We start from the raw sequence: 19,001 nt of genomic DNA, 5'->3' as shown, positions 1-19,001 counted from the left end.
AAAATACCATGAGAATGCATGTACTATCTGCTGTATGAGATTTCTGCTTTATGTGGCCTACACACATCCAGCTGCACCTGATGGGGGCCGGGGGCTGACTGTGGGGTAAAAGGGCTCTTTCACTTCCTCCTCTCCAGGACTGCACAAACACACTCTTTGACCCTTCGCACAGGCTGCCGACTCATTCTCATTCCTATCCATCTCTATGCAAGAAATCTGCTACGGCGAATAAGGGCTTTACTGTGTGTAAGTCGGAGAGTGTGTCGTGTGCTGTGCACTCTGAACCACGCAGAGAACGAGACAAGGTTCCTTTCAAACACACACACACACACACACACACACACACACACACACACACACACACACACACACACACACACACACACACACACACACAAAGAAACAAACTCCCGATGAGTACAAATCATTGTTTAATAAATCAAACAGAATTTTTGCTCCTCTTTGAGTTACACTGTATTGCAAATACTCCTATACATAAAATAGTATCTCAATGACAAGAAGCACCTGATAGGTCAGATAGAATATATATATTTATATATATATATATATATGTATATTTCATGTATCAAGTGATAAGAAAAAGAGTGAACAAGATTAGAGACTGATTGAAAACTGGGTGGTGAAAAGCAAAACTGCATACATGACATCCTCCATGGCTCCGTCCTAAACTCTTCTCAAAGTACAGAACCTTACAGCTAATGTTGCTGTTACACCTTCATATAAAACACCGTAATCTGGACAAAACAAAAAGGACAAACATTTTTCAGGAAAACTGAGAGAGAGAAGGAGGGAGCGACTAATTGAACCCAAACTCCAGTATCATTTATCCAATATTGTCGCCTCTCCTGAAATGTAAACTGCAGTGTCATGGTATGCAGGCTAGGGTGGGAGCAACTCAGTCAACCATTTCTATTTTCCTCAAAGGGGCAAGACAGGAAGGAGGTGGAGCTTCCTGTTAGCTTTTGAGGAAGTGCAGGATGAAGGGGGGGGGCTAGGGACTGCCAGCAGTGGACATACAGAGGACACACTTTGCCTTTGACGACTCTTCCAACACTTAGATTCATGAAGTGATTGCTCCACTGCTTTTAACAAAGATGTTAGGACTTTGTCAAATGTTAAAGGTCCAGTGTGTAGGATTTATGCGGATGTATAGGTAGAAATGGAATACAATACAATAAGTGCGTTTTCTTACGTGTACGATTACCTGAAAATAAGGATCGACATGTTTTTGTTTTATAGAGTTCTAAAACACAGAAATGACTTATTATTTTTGCACTCCTGGTTTCCTCGTCTTACGGAATGGGTTTTAGGTTGAATGCCTAAAATAAGATCTGTGGTTAACACAAGCTGAAGAGACTTTCACGTTACATTCTACGCCATAAAATACATCAGTTAATACCCCACTCATGAATTTTGAAGCCTTAGGTGTCTTAAAAAAAGACGGTTGCTAACAAGTGGCTAAACACAGCTTTACAGCCCCCTTCTGGTGACGCTGAAGTCATACGGCCGTAATGTAGCTCCTTTATAGTTAATTAAATATTCCTTTTTTTTTTCTTTTATAAATAATTTGTGAGGATTATCTTGCTGAACAAAAAGTGTTAAGTGTCCTAAATGTTTGTTTTCCACGGAGTTTATTTTCAGCAATAATCCAAAATCCAATGGAAAAATCACATCGGCTTTTTGATGAGGGAACCAGGGCGACGCTAACTTCCATGTCGGCCTACAAAAAAATGTCATCCTTGCAGCCCTCTATGGGGAGCGGGTCCTTGCCCAGAAGGGACAAACCAAACATTTGCACTAGATGGGGCTGTTTGTGTTTTCACGTTAGCCTTCATAGTTAGCAGCCCTTCTATGACGAATGGAACAACGTCGGAAAAACGCTGACTTTTAGCGTGAAACTGCTTCATTCTGTGTTTCCACTGGTTTAAATCACCAGATCTGTTTGTGTAGGAGAGGAAGAGACCTCTGCAAATAATCCTGCTCCCACTAAAAACCTCCTGAACGTCTGGATCTTAAGTCATCAGAGAAAAGGTGAGCGCACATTAGCAGGTGCTGGGCTGGCAGCCTGTCTGCAACAAGCCAAACTAGATCAGAAAAACACCGATTTGTAGCATAACACTGCTTTATTTAGTGCTTTTACTAGTTTTTATCACCTGATTAGTTTGTTTTGGAGAGGAAGAGAACTCTGTGGATAATTCGGCTCGCTGTAGAAACCTCCTGAACAATGATCACTGAAGGAATACTATCCGGGAGCTCAGCTCGGCACACAGGAGAAGTTTCAGCTAGTTGCGATCGGCAAGTAAATCCTACACACTGCTCCTTTAACGGTACTAATAAGAGGCAACATAATTAAAATATTGGTGAGAAAAAGCAAGTAAAGCTCTAATTTGTTGCCAGGTTGCATTCAGAAATCAGCCCCGCCTGCTACTGACAGACCGGAGGATGGCTTTGGTTTTTCGGTGTCACTACAGCACTGTGCAGACAACGTGTGAATCCTTTCCTTCACCATTCAACATGGAAAATGAAAAACTGCAGAGTATTGCTTTGAAATAAGTAGATATAACATGAGCACAGGCACGTTGGCAGCTATAGCTGTACAAAACTTGCATCGCATTAGAGAAACTCATGGATTTCACTCATGCATTTTAGCAATTCATGACATTTACTTCCTGTGTCACAAGCTGCAGACCGTGGGCAGAGGAAATGGTGTGCTTAACAAGTGTGTCTTGTTCTGTTGTCATTGCAGGCCCTAAAATAAAAAAGTGTCGAAGCCTTTTCAGCTGCTGCACATTCTCATTAACTGTTCAGAGACTATTGAGAGCGGCGGGTGAAAGTTACACCATGAGCTCGGACTGTTGGCACGAGCAGTACAGGAAGGGATGAGGTAAGAGCGAGAGAAAGAGTGAAGTGAAATTTAAATTAAAGGGAGGGAAAAGAATGCAGTGTAAGCATAATATTTTGGATGTAGAGCTGGTTTAACTCCTCTTGTCTTGTAGTGCGAGACTGAAGGCCATTGCTTTCACATTGTAGTGAACTGACTGTGTGCTTGTCTCAGCTTTGCAGCAATCTGGAGATTCAGAAGGAGAAAAACTCACATGAGCACAGAGCAACTCTCCCCAGGTAATTAGGCAACAGACTGCTACTGCCTCCAATTCACTGTGATAGATGGGCGATAAAAATGCCTTTACCGTCTCGTAAAACTTGACTTGCTCCTCCAAGTACAACTGCATGACCCTGTTGTAGTCATAGATACGGTTGCTATGGAAGTGGTTCATCTCAGCTGTGGGAGATAACAGAGGGGAAAGCGCTTGAATCAGATATCACATTACGATAAACTTGATTGCTTGAATGTTTTTAAGTGAGCGTGTTACCTTGTAATGCGTATGACATGGTGCTGACTCGTTTGGCCATGGTGACTTTGTCCTGAGGGGTAATTTTACTGGTGGCCACCAGCTTGTCAGCCTCCTTCACCTTGTCTATGGCTGCCTGCAAGAATTAAAAATAAGCAAACAACAACACAAGAGTCTTCAGTGACAAAAGATCACTTAAGTCATCTGCATCCAGATATAGTGAAGGAATTTAAAGTCTCCCTCCACTCTGTTTATGTCCCCTAAAATGTCTGACCTTGACTTTACATACTTGTATCTGTGCAAAGTTTGTCACTAGAGAGGAGTTTTCACATTCCTCTACTGAAGGGGGAGCTGTCTTGACCTCTAGCACAGAACAGACTTGTCAATACGAAGCTTCCTTCCACTATCTACCAATCCGCATCATAGCAGATATTTTTATATGTTTCACAAAACTAACGTGGTGTCAGCTAACCTATTCTTAGCCACTGCCAGTTAGCCTACAAGCTAATAAAAAACACAATTTTGGTGCACAACAGACTCCTCATCTGAGTCTGACTGAGGCACACACGTGGCTGAATCCCCTCATGTTTCCTCTGAAGCCCACGACACACCAAACCAACTTCAAAGAACTAGCAGCCACAAAAGCCAACTGTTCTGTCGTCTCACATTGCCTGTGTCTCAGCCAAAAAGTTGCACATGAACACACCACAAAGACTACAGCCAACGGCCAACCAGCATGCGCATTTTGCCCCTGCATAAGAGGAAGCAACTCTCCACACCAGCAGACGGTGATAGTCTGTAATCTTCACAGGGAATAGGAAAACCGGAAGACCGTCTTGACGCTAGTTAGCCAGTTAGCACATTAACAACACAATCCGATGTTGAAAGAACAGAGCGTATTTACAATAAACAATAACACACAAAGCATCACGAAACATTTCTGCTAAGAGGTCAACAGCTAAAGAAAAACAATTTTACCTTCTGTAAGAAGTTTGTTTTGAACTCACACCCTATTGACTTAAGCTGTCTGTTTACGTTCCTCACTTCCATTTCTCTTCTTGTGCTCTGAGTTAAAATGCTGGAAAAAGCCCTAAAAGGCCAATGGTGCAGGACCCACTGGGGCTACTAGGGAGAGCAACAGACGCTAGCCATCTTGATGCACACTGCTCTGTCATGGGTCAACTGGTCACTGGTCTAGCCCTCGTAGTGCTGTTCGAGCAGTGGGGAAAGCAGAGAGCGAAACCTACCAAGACTGGATCTGCTTGTGGTAAAACCATGTTAAACAAAACATTAATCATAGCAGAGTATTTTTTCACACTTGAACATGTGTCTGGAGGGGGACTTCGAGAACAGGTGGTGTAACTGGCTCGGGCTGCAGAACCAGTTACCCTTTAAAAAAACTGCCTTTACACCTTAAGTTTAAGGTATATAAATAATAAACCTCTGTGTAACTAGTTCCCAAAGTACCTTATGGACTCCAATGGTGTCTGGGAAGCATCCGAGAAGACCTTTATATTCATTGTTGGTCTCCATGACGAAGTGAAGGTCTTTTCTGGGCTGTAGAGGAAGCAAAGATAGATGGACGGGGACAAAAACATATAAATGTTAAGGTAAGGTCAAAAACAGGAAATAACGCACAGATTTGATGTGATAAGAAAGAACAAAGGGAGACATTACATCACATCACAGGAGTAACTTCCAAACAGCCTAACTGCCTATAAAAAGGCTCTAGCCACAAAAAAAAAAAAAAAAAGATTCAAGTTTCTAACAGTGCACATTCTCCTTGCGGACCACAGGTTCAGCTAAGGCAATTATAGTTAGCAGATATCTCTCCATATCCTGCAGTACATCTGGCTATATATATGTATACGAAATTCAACGTCTACATTATTACCTTGTCCTTGAATGCATCAAGGCAAAGCTGTCTGCAGCCTTAATGCAACAGATACACTACACTGATTTACACTTTTGGCTCTTATGATGAATCCATATCCAGACTATCACAGCACTCTTATCGCTAAGCTAAAGCCAACAGTTTCTACAGTCGTGCTGATAAAGAATGTCTGGGGCATCACAAGCTTACCAGATGAATCCTCCCTCTGGACGCTGCTGGGACATCAAAAAAGGCCCAAATTTGATTTTATTACACATCACACTAATCAGGCTACACAGAACGATCAGACAAGCCACAAATTGGAGGTCAAAACAAGCTTTAGGAAATACTAGAGATAATTTTGCCTGTGGCTTCCTCCTTTACAAATATAGACTTCATGAACAGGACGTTGGGTTAAAGGTGTCATTAGAACATCAGAACTAGGATGTAAACACTGACGGCAAGCAGGAAATGTTCATGGACATTGTGAGATATTATTATTGAGTGAGTGAATGCTAAACAATGTCGCTGATAAATGGGTCTAAAATAGACTAAAAGACTTTTGAGGATACAAAGACCTTTACATATATTTCCTGTTACCTGAAGAGTTGGAGTGTTGGAGATATCAGCCGTAAAAATACATTTAAAAAAACTCAACAGCAATGTCTCTTTCCAGAAATCATGACCCCTTTACTCAAAATAATCCACAGACCTTGTTGTGAGCAGTTTCATGTCATCGACCGTATACAAAGATGGACGATGCGTCTCAACTTACTCCCAATGTACAAAACTGAAGCCAAAGAAACCCGGAAACAGCCCCTGCCATCTTGTGTTGGTGACATCATTTGGAGCCAGAGTCTGCACTGCAAAGATCTCCATGGTATGAAGTTCTCACCTATACACCCTTCCAACCAATTCCGAGCAGCACCATTGGTTGCAAGCCCATCAACTGGCACACACTGCTGTCAATCATGACGTAAAAAACCCTTTTTTAAAGCATCAAATAACTTATCAGAAACACTTAAACATACATTAATGTGATATGAACCACCTAAAATGACAGAGACCATCTTTATTTGCTGTGTGCTTTGAATTTTTAGTTTGGCCATGTCCCATCCGCTAACATGGAAGGGGTGGGGTTTATGACCTATACCACAGCCAGCCACTGGGGGGAGATGTTTTGGTTTCAATTTCGGGAGCTGTCACATCGTCCATCTTCATATACAGTCTGTGTTTCATGCAGAAATTATTTTCTTTCAACCTAACTACACCAGCCAACCGTATCACAGTGCAGAAGGTAGAGTGCATCTACTCATGGACGAGAAGCTTGTGCTTATGATGGATGTAAACATTAATGGTGACCTTTCCTTCTGTGCAGTGATGCAGTAAGGCAGACATTTCTATGGTCGATATATCTCCAACAATCTGCAACTCTCCGCAAATTTTGGCGTGCTCTACTGCCTTGTTCATGAAGGAAAACAAGTGCAGTATATCCAACATGGCATTAACAGTAAAGGTTTGGGTACAAAATGCTTAAGATTTCCACATAGTAGCACCTACCTGCTCTGCCACCATCTGAGCGATCTCCTCATATGTCTTGCCTGCTGCTGTCATGGCATCAGTCAGGGTTGACTCACCTACAGCAGAGAGGACGTTAAAATGTCATCACCATGATTCTTAGAGGTATCTGTGTGCCAATTTGTTTCAAAACAAGACTTACACATAATGAAAGACCGCAGAGTAAATTGTATCTACTTCTGCTACTACTATTACAATGATTACACGTGTTGAAGTTTTGATGGTGTCACTTAAAATAACATTTAACATCATGTTTGTATTGTTGTACCTTGGTATCCACTGCTGGTGAAGACAGAAGAGAGGTTTTGGAAAGCTTTGCCGATTCTCTGGTACTCTTTAGGCAGAGCTGTGGAGGGGGAGAAATGAAACATAAATACACACCCACTGTGTGAATGATTTTGTCTTGAGTTGACATAATACACAACACAATGGATCATTCTTCAATGTAAACAGTAATTACAGCACACAATGAAGGTGTGGCCTGTGTGTGGGAAAACATTTATTCAGCGTGTACGTACGGCCTGTGCATCTCTTCCAGTGCTCGTGGCCCACTGTGAGGATCTCCTTCACCCCGTCATCCATGGATTTGGTGAACCTGCTGAACTGCTCACATTTCTGCTCCCTGTGGACGAGGGGCACATTTTACATAAAATAAACCATGATCAAGTGCACGTACAGTCAGCCACACAATTTAAAGTGGAGTCTGTGTATTTAATCTGATACACTTTTCATCAAAGTCAGTGAATATATTCTTCTCACAGTCTGCCAGCTGTCAGCTCTGTGTGCGCTGAAAGAAAATCTGGTGCTCATACACAGTTCTGCGCAGTCAGAACTGTGTGTAAATACACTGCTTTCCAAAAATTAACTTATTTGTGACTTCGCTGGGAGGGAAGCGGACAGCAGCTCTGGAGACCCCAGAGCCAGTGGTCTCAGTGTGCTGATCCAACCCACAACAGAAAGTTGCTGATCTGGCTGGCAGGCAGTGGTGGCGGTCCAAGATCAGACTCCTGGTGTTGGGGTTTGCGTTAGCTGAATTTGAGTTGCTACAGCAGCTAACTGAGAGTTCCTGTCTTGACAACAGCACCAGAAATAGAAACTAGAGCCCAGATTAGCAGCCTGGGGCAGCTTTTTGTAATGGTTTTCAATGAGCGCAAAGCATTTTGCTCGCTGCTTTTGTCTTGCTAAGCGTCTCGTGTTTTTCTGCCTCTATGCGCCTTGCGTTTTTGCAGGAGCGCTCTAAACATCTCCGTTTGAAAAAACTTTAACTAAGAGCAAAACAAGCACCAGAAGATATTGGGAGTTTTATCCCATGTCCAATCACATGAACTGAGAGGTGGGCCTTCTGTGGTGGCGATGACATGTAGAAGCGTACATGGTTTGTGTGGAGCTCACATCAGCTCACTTTCATCCTCGCCTTGGGCAAGCTGCAAGATATAGCTGAACAAACTGTCACCTCAACTTCTTTCTTATGTTTTACAAAACATAATTAGGCTCGACAATTGACAGCAGACTTTTGACACTGGTCCAGACTCATCCTAAAATATGCCTCGAACTGACCATCATCCAAGTGAAGCTCTTGGACTTGCTGGTGGTACTCCCTATGACTTTTCCTCATGTACCCAACTGGATCTCCGTTTCCCTGTGACCAACTTTCTATCGGGAACAGCCTCTCACCCTCAATTAGGGCAAGACTAAATGCCCAATGCCACATTTTTATGCAGATAACTTCACGTATTTGTGAAGTTCCTTCACTGCAAAGAGCACTCAGTCTGATCGGGGCCTTGTTCTGTTCGAAACACTGAAATAACATCAGAGATATTACTGTGAAAACTTGGTACAGCAGACCTCACATTCTTTTACTTGGAATTACACATATTTGCCTGTGTAACTTTACTTATTGAGGCTAACCTACCCTCAGGCAGGAGACTGTGAATTCCGCCATATTGCTCTTTTGGTCGGCTGGCTCATACAGTTGTTAATGTCGTTGCCTTGACAATGCTCGTCCATAAATTTGTGTGTTTGTTTGGGTTTTTAATATCGTAAAATCGTAGACTCGACCTTTAATGTTAGTGCTTTTTGAGCCAGGTTTTTCTATTTGTTGCAATTTAGAGTAAAGTCTGATTATACTCACACTTCCACAAGATCCAGATCCGGAGCTTCAGGCTCTATTGTGGAGAAGATCATCACTCCCACTACCTCGTCCTTCTCTGCTTTTCTCTTCCCCATCTTCCAATCCTGTACCAATGAATGGCTCATTTTAATCACACAATAATAAAATCAGGACCTTGGGAGAGGGGAGAAGAAGTGGAGGAGGAATAGCCCACCTTCTCATCCTTGTGGTTGAGGAAAATCTGGAATACTTCGCTGCTGGAAACAACCGGGTGCCTGCACATCCTGGTCATCCAGCCCTGCAACCGCTCCATACGCATTTTTATGAACTCTTCTTCAAACCGCCCTGTAACAGAGAGGGGGATGCACAGAAATGATTGTATCTATGTTGTCAGCCATGTTTGTCTTTTTTGTGTCTTGCTCACAGAGTGGGGCACTTACCTGTCACCTGCTTGTCTGGTAAAGAGGGGATGGGGATGGCTGACCCAAATTTTTCTAGCAGCCTCTCATACAGCCAATCGAAGTGCTTGTATCTGTGATTGACTGCTCGGTTTGTGGTCTGCAAACCAATAACAAAGAGTTATAGACACATACAAACTTGAGGCAAATATTTATCATTGTTGTAGTTTACTGAATATGACAACAAAATGACACTTACATTGGGTGTGATTTGGTACTCGATGTAGCTCTTGAGGCCGTACATCTTCGAGCCTTTCTTGGGGTCAGCCACCACACAGTCCAGCTGTGTCTCTGGGTAAAACCACACTGGACCAACTTCTCCAACCTGAGCATGAAACATAAGGTTCAGAAACCTGCTGTGCTGAATTTCATTGCATACAAACACAGATTCACACTGGCAAAAAGAAGTGTTTCTAGTGTTATGATACAGCATATTGTGTTTACCATTTATTTACCACTGATATAACAAGTAAAACACCTGATGATATTCTGTATGGACATTTAAAGATAACCTACATAGATTGGCAGCTTCTCTTTGCCTTTAGCAAGCTGCTTGCATAGGAGGTAGAGCTCTGGACCAGACTTGGAGAACCCAGGAAACCTGTTTAAAGAGACAGCCGTTTGATTAGTGATGGTCCTGACAAATCCCTTTAACTCTTTAACACTTTATTTACTTACTTACTTATTATCATTATTAATTGTTTTTTAAGGACAGAAACACTACACCTTAGATTAGGTTTAGGGATACGATTTAAGTAATCTTTCCTTCGTTTTTTTCTGATGTATGTTTTTGTTTGTTATAGTAATGTCCCTTTTTTTACATTTATATTTTTGACATTTGGTTCGTAGCAATTTTTCACTTTAGTACAGGAATTTTTTTTTAATTCAAATGCATCTGTTCCTGCTCCACGTATGAGTGCCTGAAGTTCATCTTTTGTTCCCACGAAGTTCACCTAGTATCGCTTTGTAAATAAAAATATACCAATGCTGTTTCCTGAGAGTGGTAAATGTCCAACCCACCAAACCATAGAGAATGCAGCGATGAGTTAGAGACTTTGAATTTGTAATGAAACATAGAGATGCATGATACACTGAATAAAGGCTCTGTAAAATAAAGAAGGCTGCATGCATATACAATAAGTCACTATAATCAATCACCGACAGAAAAGGAGCTTCCACACCTTTTTTCTTAGTATTGAAAGTAAAACAACACGTGTTACTAAAACAAAAGCTGATCTTTACTTTGAGCCTCCTTACAGTTTTGATACTTTTTGATAGAGGCAGCTTTCAGGGGGCCTAAAAACACGATTATGTCAACAATAACTTCAAAATGTTTCACCATCATCAAAGGTTTCTAGTGAGTTTGTGATCTCAGGTTGCAGATCTGATCTACACTAAACGTATTACAAACCATCTGTATTAGTTAAAATCACAGTATGATTGCAATTTTCTTTTCAGACAGTAACATGCTGTGTTGTACCCAGTGCTTGACACAGATTTTAGAACCATCAAAACTGTCTTTATAGAAAAATGAAGCAGCAGAACAAAGAAGTCAAAGCCTCGTCTCTGAGTCTCACTTGTTGAGGGAGATTTTCATTGAAGATGCATGAGCTCCTCCTCTCTGTATTGCTCCACCGTCTCCAGATTCTGACTCGGCGTAACCTCCAGTGGACTTCATGTCATCCCACTCATCATCCCACTCGTCATCCTCCGCTCCTGAGGGCAGATACATGCACGCATGGTGGTGTTTTAAAATCACAGGCACAGAAAGTACATATTCTGAGTTCAGCAACCTTCGTGTACAATGTGTGAAAATGTCAGTTGGACAGAGGGACGACTACATATTAAAGTATCAGTCTGACTACCATTGTCTGGTCGAAAGGTAATATTGTAATGTGATTGGCAGGTACAAATGCAGTTGTACTTGCTTGAGGACATGCAGGACAAATTATGTTTGGTTAAATGTGTTTAAGGGTTTAAACAACATTTCTTTTCTGCCTTAGCTCAAGTTTCTCATAAAAACAGAGCATTGATTGTGGTGCAAAATCATTTCTAGTATCTGAAACTACAGCTAAGTAAAATAAACAGCCAACATCTTGAAACTGATTCTCAATGAGAAACATTTTTCGATTTCTGTCCCTGAATGCAACTAAAAACAAAAGCCTACATAATTTGCATAGTGTGATTTTCGGAACAGTCGTGCACTCTAAAATTAGGTTCAAAGCACACAGATGCAGTGTGTAGGCTATAAAGCAAAAAGACCGTGTGAATTAGACACTATGGTGCTAGGCAAATCTTAAGGTCTGAATTTGACCTCAAGCTGTTAGACAAAATATTCCCCACACACACACACACACAACAGGCAAGTCAGGAAATCATAAGTGCATTGCTTCAGCACATCTACACCCTGCAAACCCAGAATGCAAGCACCACATATCTGATCAAAACTGAGTTAAGGGAGTTGTTTTACCACATAAAGTATTACAATACTATAGATATAAATTCAGATGTAAGGTTTGCATAACTGCAAATCACAGCATTAGGTTAAAGTTAGGTAACAAGATAGCCTTAGCTAAAGCCAGATATAGACAGTGAAGGCAGTGCGGTTGCAATGTGGCCCGAGTGGTTGGAGGGCCCGCTCTCTCTAAAGCAGAGGAGAGGCCCTTGCGAGTGATTCAACTCACCACCTCAGATATACGCCTGTGTTCAAATAAGAACACACATTAAAATACAAATCTGTCGCTGCTATGTATGCCCTTGAGAAGGCAAACATATTTCCGTCAATGTTTCTTTCTTTCTTTTGTGAAATAGTCAGTAGTCAATATAAACTATAAATAAAGTATTAAAAATTAATTTCTTATTTCATTTGGTATTTTTGTCATACAGATTTGCAGTGATGATCCAAGTCAACGTCTGCATTTGATCACGTGATGATACTGTACAGTGGAGTGAAGGGGACGGAAACCAGATTGAAATTGTTCGTATAGATCGTTGTGGAGCAGATGAGAGTGAAGTTGATTGGCAACAGTTTTTTCAAGGATTTTGGAAAGAAAAGGAAGATTAGAGATAGGACGGAGGTTATTGAGGTTGTTGGGGTCGGCACCAGGTTTTTTGAGTGTGGGAGTGACAGCAGCTGTTTTAAGGGGTGAGGGGACAATACCAGTGGTGAGGGAAGAGTGGGTTATGTGTGTGATGAGAGGGGCCAGAGAAGGAGCAGCAGCTTTAACAAGAGCCGTTGGAAGGGGGTCCAGTTGACAGGTGGAGGTTTTGGATTTTTTGATGAGATCAGCAATTTCAGAGACAGAGGACAGGGTGAATACTGAGAATGACTGAGAAGGGGGAACAGCAGGTAGAAAGGAGGGTATGGTAGCGGGAATGGCGGGAAGAAGTTGCTGATGGATGTTTGTGATTTTGTCAGAGAAAAAGGAAATGAGTTTATTGCAGGAAGCATTTGAATACATGTGAGGAGGAAGTGAAGAGGGGGGCTGAGTGATGTTTTTGAGTAAGGAGAATAAAGCTTTGGAGTCCCCTTCATTGTGGTTGATCAGACTGGAATAGTAGGTGGATTTGGCTTGAGAGATGCAGTTTTTATAGTGGGAGAGATGGTTGATATACTGTACATGTCCTTATGAATGGTGAGTCCGGTTTTCTTGCAGAGACGTTCTAGCTGACGTCCTTTGGCCTTAAGTTGACGGAGAGTGGGAGTGAACCAAGGTGACGAGCGGGTGAAGGTGACTGATCTGGTTTTGAGAGGGGCCAGGTTATCCAGGAGATTTTGGAGGCTGCTGTTATAATGGGAGACCAGATTGTCCGGGGTTGAAAAGCAGTCAGCAATGGGGAGGCAGTCAATACCAGCAGTGAGAGAGTCAATTTAAGGGTACTCTTTGTGGTCGAAACGCTAGGGTCTAGGTACCATGTCTGAAGGGTTACTTTTGGTTCCAAAGGTACTATACCGAAAGTGTTTGGTGGAAACAGGGCTGTAGCACCTGACAACCAACCCCAAGATAGAGATGGATGTATTGTTTTGAACAGAATAAGCTTAAAGAGAATTAGGTCACTCCATTCATACCTTATATTTAAAGCTTCCATTACGCATTGAAAAGGAATCTATTATGGATTCAGTTTTTTACGTGTTCAAATGTAAGTAAAAGTGTGACAACCAACCCTGTCCTCCCCCATTCTTTCCTACCTGTTTCATGTAACTGAAGAATCAATATTTTGATGATCAAACATCTTAGTAATTCAGTTTGTTATCCAATATAAAATGAGGGTGTAGCTAAACCAACAATTAATACCAGCTAAACTAACAGTCCTGCTAAAATATTTCTAACCTAGTTTTACAGAGCTGTAATCGGCCAAACCAGCCTCAAATCTTTAAACCTCCTCTTGTCAACTTTATTCTGTCTTTCGTTTTTACTCTCAGTGTTCCTTTCAGGCAGATAAGCTGCGACTGTGACACATTATGAAACTCATGATCAAAACAAAAGCCTGAAAGGTGTCAAAAGTTTTCACACGTTCTTGACAAATACATTGCATGTATCAGATGTAGAATATAACCCAGTCACACTCCACAGATTAGTCACAACTGGCACTTTGCCACATCAAAAATAAAGTTAATACAGTGTTAATATCAAAATACAAATGCCTCACACACATGCTTTAACGACTAAATCATTTCCTAAAACGATTTCCTCGTGAGCACTTGTTGCCAGTCCACACACACAAAGCTTCCACCAGGTGATGCACGGGATACCTGTGTAATCGATAAGGTAAGGATACGGGTAGATGTCTTTGGCCAGAGAGAAAGAAAGGAAAAGTTTGTTAATTCCTCTCCTTGCCACTTATTCCCCCAGTTCTCTTTCTAAAATAACAACTGGGGAATTTAAAAAACAGGTCAAGTAATTTGTCCTTCTGAGTCATGAGTGAGGCTAACTTTTCCACAGCCTGGCAAAAACAGAGTCATGGCTTGATTGTGCTGTCCACATGCTGGAGCGTCTCTGTGGAAGCACTGGCCATAGAGAGGCAACTGAGCAGAACCACGTCTGGGAGTTAGTCACTCCAAATCTATGACGATCTCAGTGAAATGCTAATAATAAACACTTGATGATGCTACCTTGAGTCCCAGATTAGTGGGTTTATTGTATATTCATTGTATTTCACATAGTCTCATGTTACGTGGAAGAACACAAAACAATATAAACAACATTCTTTCTTATGCTGTTCAAATATTCAACCCACTCTGGTACTAAAAGGAAGTTGATTTTAAGAACAGTTTGGCAGGACTTTTTGGCCTATATTTCAATCTGTGAAACACAGGTTGTATAATCTTCCTGGTGAACATGTTTGTTTCTTCAAGATTAAAAATAAAGGAAACAAGCAAAACATTCAACACATTGCAAAGTACTTAAATCATCTTCTGTCGTACGACACAGAAACTTCTCATAGTTCCAGATCTTACTCTTCTCAAACAGAGACCTTTTACCACGTCTGGAGAGCTGAATTGTGATTTAATTTATACATGAGTCTGTTCTATCATGATAATACAGAGCAAGCAGCCCAACAGAGAGCTGATCCTCACAACAGACTGGGCCGTTATAAATGTACAACAGAGAATCTAAGTGGGTTGCATGTGGAAGAAAATAAGAGACATATGTTGTTTTACTTTTAACAGACACTGAATACTTAATACCGCAAAACAGAACACTACTTAAGTCATAGCATTGAAATATTTCATTTTGAAAACCATATATACAGATTTTTGTTCTGAATTCACCTCTATGAAATTAACCCTTTCTGCAGTTTTAATGATTGTGTTTAAATTGATCTAAAATAAGAACTAGAACAGCTGGAGCATTCATTCTTTTTGCAGCAGAGAGCTAAGGCTTCTATCTTTTGTACCATGTCATTATTTTACCTTACTTTACCTTATGTACAGTGCTAATGTGGAATTTTGCTGTCATTATGCCATTATTTCACTGTAATGGCCACAGGAGGTTGTTGTTTGCATAATCCTGTATACATCTGTCTAAAATAAAAACCATAACAGCTAGTTTATTCATTTTTTTTGCAGCAGAAAACCAATGCTTCTGTTTTCTGTGTCATCATGTTGTGCCATTAAGATGACATCATTTTGCGACGTTTCATGTGGTGCAAAACCGCACAAATACATGCTGTAACGCCAATAGAATGAATGATAAATCTATCACGATGTCTTTGCACTCTGCTCATAAAAATGAGTGCATCTCAAAAACTAAATAATGTACATAATTGGAGTATTGAGAAATATTTTGTAAATGTTTCTGCATTTAGAAATCATTAAGATTGATGTTTTATGAGTTTATTTTGTAAAATCTAACGAAAAAACGTCCAATTTTTGTATTTATTTATTTATTTTTTTTAAATGGCACAATTTCAATTATTATAGTTTATTGAATTGCATAATCTTTTAGCTTAGGTTGTACAAATTTAAGGATATGAAGCATTTAAAGATACTCCAAGAAACGACATCGCAATTTCGTGCATGAAAGGTACTATATATAAATAAATAAAATTACCAGTGTAGGCACTGGTGGACCATTTGAGCTTAACGGGATCTTGATTGCGATTTCAAAAGCTGGATTTGAGTACGTATTTTGTCAATGTTCAGATCCACAAATTTAAAGTTTCAGAATAAAACTAAATAAATACATAGATACAGGTTGCTCAATGATCCAAAAATTAAAGTAGAAAGATTTCAAATACCAGCATGCAGGCTACCTAGGAAAGGATAGGCTGGGTTCCCTGAGCAAATTTGGCAAACACATATGTTTCTTATTTGCTTCCATAATTATAGTGTAGTGTTACATGAGCTTGCTTATTATCACAATTTGATTATTTGATGAGTTAAGCTCACACCTCCAGACGACTCAACAGTAAGCCTCAGCTTTCCAGAACAGCCCCATCAACTGCAGCCATATGTTCGATCCTGTTCCCACAATCACAGTTAAAAAAGCAAACTATCTGCAAACAGTACGCTAAACTGTCTGGCAAGATAACAGTGCCAAGAGCCAAGAACACTGTGTGACCTTCCCATGCCTGCAACCACAATAAGATGATGCAGAGTCTCTGTAATCTCTGTTTTTGGCACCACGTTTTCTGAATCATTATGTCTGCTACTGCGGGAATCTTAGATTAAAATAACATAAATCATCCTGGCAAGCACTGGTCAGCAAACAAATATAACAACTTAAATAGAAAGCAGAAGCACTTGAGAATGACATATGCAGCATCATCTTTATTTCCCAATTTAAATTGTTATGAGGTTTTGAATAGCAGTGATGACACCAGATCACAGGCAGTGATTTTACTGTACTGACACATGTTGTGTTTCTATAATTAGGCCCAACCATGGCCGCTAACTGAACAGCTGTTCTTACCTGGGCCCTGGTAAGCCTGCGGATGGCCCTGTGGTACAGCGCTCCAGGGGTCAGCAGCACTCTTCCCAGTCTGGGTGCCCTCTGGATTGGATGCCCAGTTGTTGCTGGAGCCCCCCGAGGGGTCTGCGTTCCACACCGACCAGGGATCATTACCGTTGCTCGCCTGGAAAGAGACAGAGAAATGTGAGGGACGAAAGAATCACAGATCAAATATGGAGACGGTAGAGAGAGAGCACAGAGTCCGGTCTGGTTTGGAGTCTGTTTAATGAGAAGCTGACAGTAGTATTAAAACAACATGCTTTTTCAAACACACGATGCAGACCTGGCCTTTAACGGGGAACCTGTTAAGACTATCAACTTGTAAATGTTAACACATGCAGTAACTACAAATGTCAAACTAATATAAAATGCTGCATATTAAAAAACTTGCTTTCAATGCATGTTTTAACACACCTAAGAGCTGAAAATGCAGCTACATGCCATGCTTGCAGGGCAGACATACTGTGTGGCCCACTATTTACACTTGTAGGCATAGGCATGCAACAGTGTGTAGTATATGTGTCTCTTGTAGGATGCAGTTAGCTTAACGGACTACTTCACCCCCTCACATGACCATTTGTATATCAATGACTCACCCTTTGTTGTGTTGCATTCATGAAGTAGACAGTTTTTCTCGCATGCCTACACGGTGAACGAAGAATCCAAAAACTTCCCGATGAATTGGAGTAAAATGGGACCACATTTAACGACAGCAAAACTGTATCAAAATATCTGTTTATAAAGTCTCTCACAACTCTTGCAGTATAATCCAAGTCTCATTTATCCAGTCATATGCTCAGTACTTCCAATAGACAGTCCTTTCCGACAGAGTACTGAACTAAAATGGAAACCTACATGTATATATGCTCTCTTCAAAGCCAGACTCCATTGACAGAAACAGTAATTTTACCTCACTGAACACAGGAGCTGCTGGTCTACCGCTGTCTCGTTTAGTTAGTTTGTGTTGTTGTGTGATTTGGGTGTTTTAAAGGGTTTGTTCGGGTTCACCAAAGTCGCACAATAACACAAACTAACCAACTAGTCAAGGCAGCTATAGACCAGCAGCTCTCATGTTGAGCAAAGTAAAATTACTGTTTTCTCAATGGAGTCTGGCTTTGAGGAGAGCATAGAGAAGTTTCACTTTAGTTTGGTTGCCCGTTGAAAACGGCTGTCTGTTTCGCAATATCAAGCATAAGAGTGGGTGAATAAGGCTTGGATTATACTGCATGAGTTGTGTAAGAGTTTATAAACAGATGTGTTGATGTAGTTTTGCTGTTGTGAAACGTGGACCCCTATAATTTATGTTTGTGGATTCTTTGTTCACCATCAAAGCATGCAAGAAAAGTTTTCTTCACAAATTCAACATAATACAGGGTGAGTAATTGATATACTTCTGGTTATTGGGGGTGGAGTATCCCTTCAACACCTGCTAAACAAGTACTGAGCTGCCTGAAGACAGAACTACTGCAGGGTTACTTAAAAACACTGCATAATGCACACAGACATGCATGAAAGTACTGTGAATGAACGTGTAGTTTCACAGAAAAATGCTGTGTTTTTCATATTTAGCAGCACATTTCCTTGTACATAAATAGATATCATTTTATACAACGACAGTCAAAATGGCATTGAAAACATTTTAATGAGATTACTTATGAGATCTGATCATCATGGAGTAAATGTTTGTGCTCTTGTCTGCTGATTCATAGGTGTGATTGGTGAATTATATGTGAGATTCACTGACTCTGATCTTTAAGTTTTTAATGTTTTGTTGATTCATACAATCGAGACAAAGAGTGTGGGAGTCGATTGGTGATACATGTGAATGTATGCACTGTGGTGCAAGGTGCACGGAAAGGGTGAGATCATGCTGTCTGCAGGCAGTAGGAGTAGGTGGGGATTTGCCAAAGCAGACCAGTCAGGGAGTGGGAGTGGGGTGCTTGGGGCAGGGAGTGGGGTGCTTGGGGCAGAGATCGGGTGATGGTGGTGGGCTTGGTTTCATGCCACTGGCCTCATCCACCAGCCCTAAGTGGTGGTTACCTCATCAGGGGACGAAAGGTAGGGGGAAACTGGGGTATCAGGGGTGTCCGGCTGGGGACTTAAGCCCCCAGCATCCACCTTGAGGGGAAAAGAAGGTGACATCATCACAAAGCGCCA

General features: G+C 41.1%; 1 protein-coding gene across 2 annotated transcripts in view; it reads right to left on the bottom strand.

Moving 5' to 3' along the window:
- Window positions 1-413: 413 nt before the first annotated feature.
- The window catches only part of snx9b (sorting nexin 9b), a 26,318-nt gene continuing 7,730 nt past the window's right edge, over window positions 414-19,001 (bottom strand). Inside the window, exons 5-19 of one of the 2 annotated variants that reach the window (XM_050059091.1) lie at window positions 18,885-18,962; window positions 16,806-16,968; window positions 10,968-11,106; window positions 9,907-9,991; window positions 9,590-9,715; window positions 9,373-9,490; window positions 9,147-9,277; window positions 8,954-9,057; window positions 7,341-7,444; window positions 7,091-7,168; window positions 6,805-6,881; window positions 4,839-4,928; window positions 3,393-3,507; window positions 3,210-3,301; window positions 414-3,088 (exon numbers count right to left, since the gene is read on the bottom strand). In XM_050059091.1, the coding sequence (XP_049915048.1) occupies window positions 3,041-3,088; window positions 3,210-3,301; window positions 3,393-3,507; window positions 4,839-4,928; window positions 6,805-6,881; window positions 7,091-7,168; window positions 7,341-7,444; window positions 8,954-9,057; window positions 9,147-9,277; window positions 9,373-9,490; window positions 9,590-9,715; window positions 9,907-9,991; window positions 10,968-11,106; window positions 16,806-16,968; window positions 18,885-18,962 (1,548 nt within the window). In that variant the 3' untranslated portion in view covers window positions 414-3,040. The remainder of the gene's footprint in view (window positions 3,089-3,209; window positions 3,302-3,392; window positions 3,508-4,838; window positions 4,929-6,804; window positions 6,882-7,090; window positions 7,169-7,340; window positions 7,445-8,953; window positions 9,058-9,146; window positions 9,278-9,372; window positions 9,491-9,589; window positions 9,716-9,906; window positions 9,992-10,967; window positions 11,107-16,805; window positions 16,969-18,884; window positions 18,963-19,001) is intronic. The other variant, XM_050059092.1, reaches the window with a different exon arrangement.

The sequence above is a fragment of the Epinephelus moara genome, chromosome 12, assembly GCF_006386435.1.
Source record: "Epinephelus moara isolate mb chromosome 12, YSFRI_EMoa_1.0, whole genome shotgun sequence".
Taxonomy (NCBI): Eukaryota; Metazoa; Chordata; class Actinopteri; order Perciformes; family Serranidae; genus Epinephelus; species Epinephelus moara.
The sequence above is the reverse complement of the archived record's forward strand: the minus strand, read 5'-3'. Positions and strand labels throughout refer to the sequence as shown.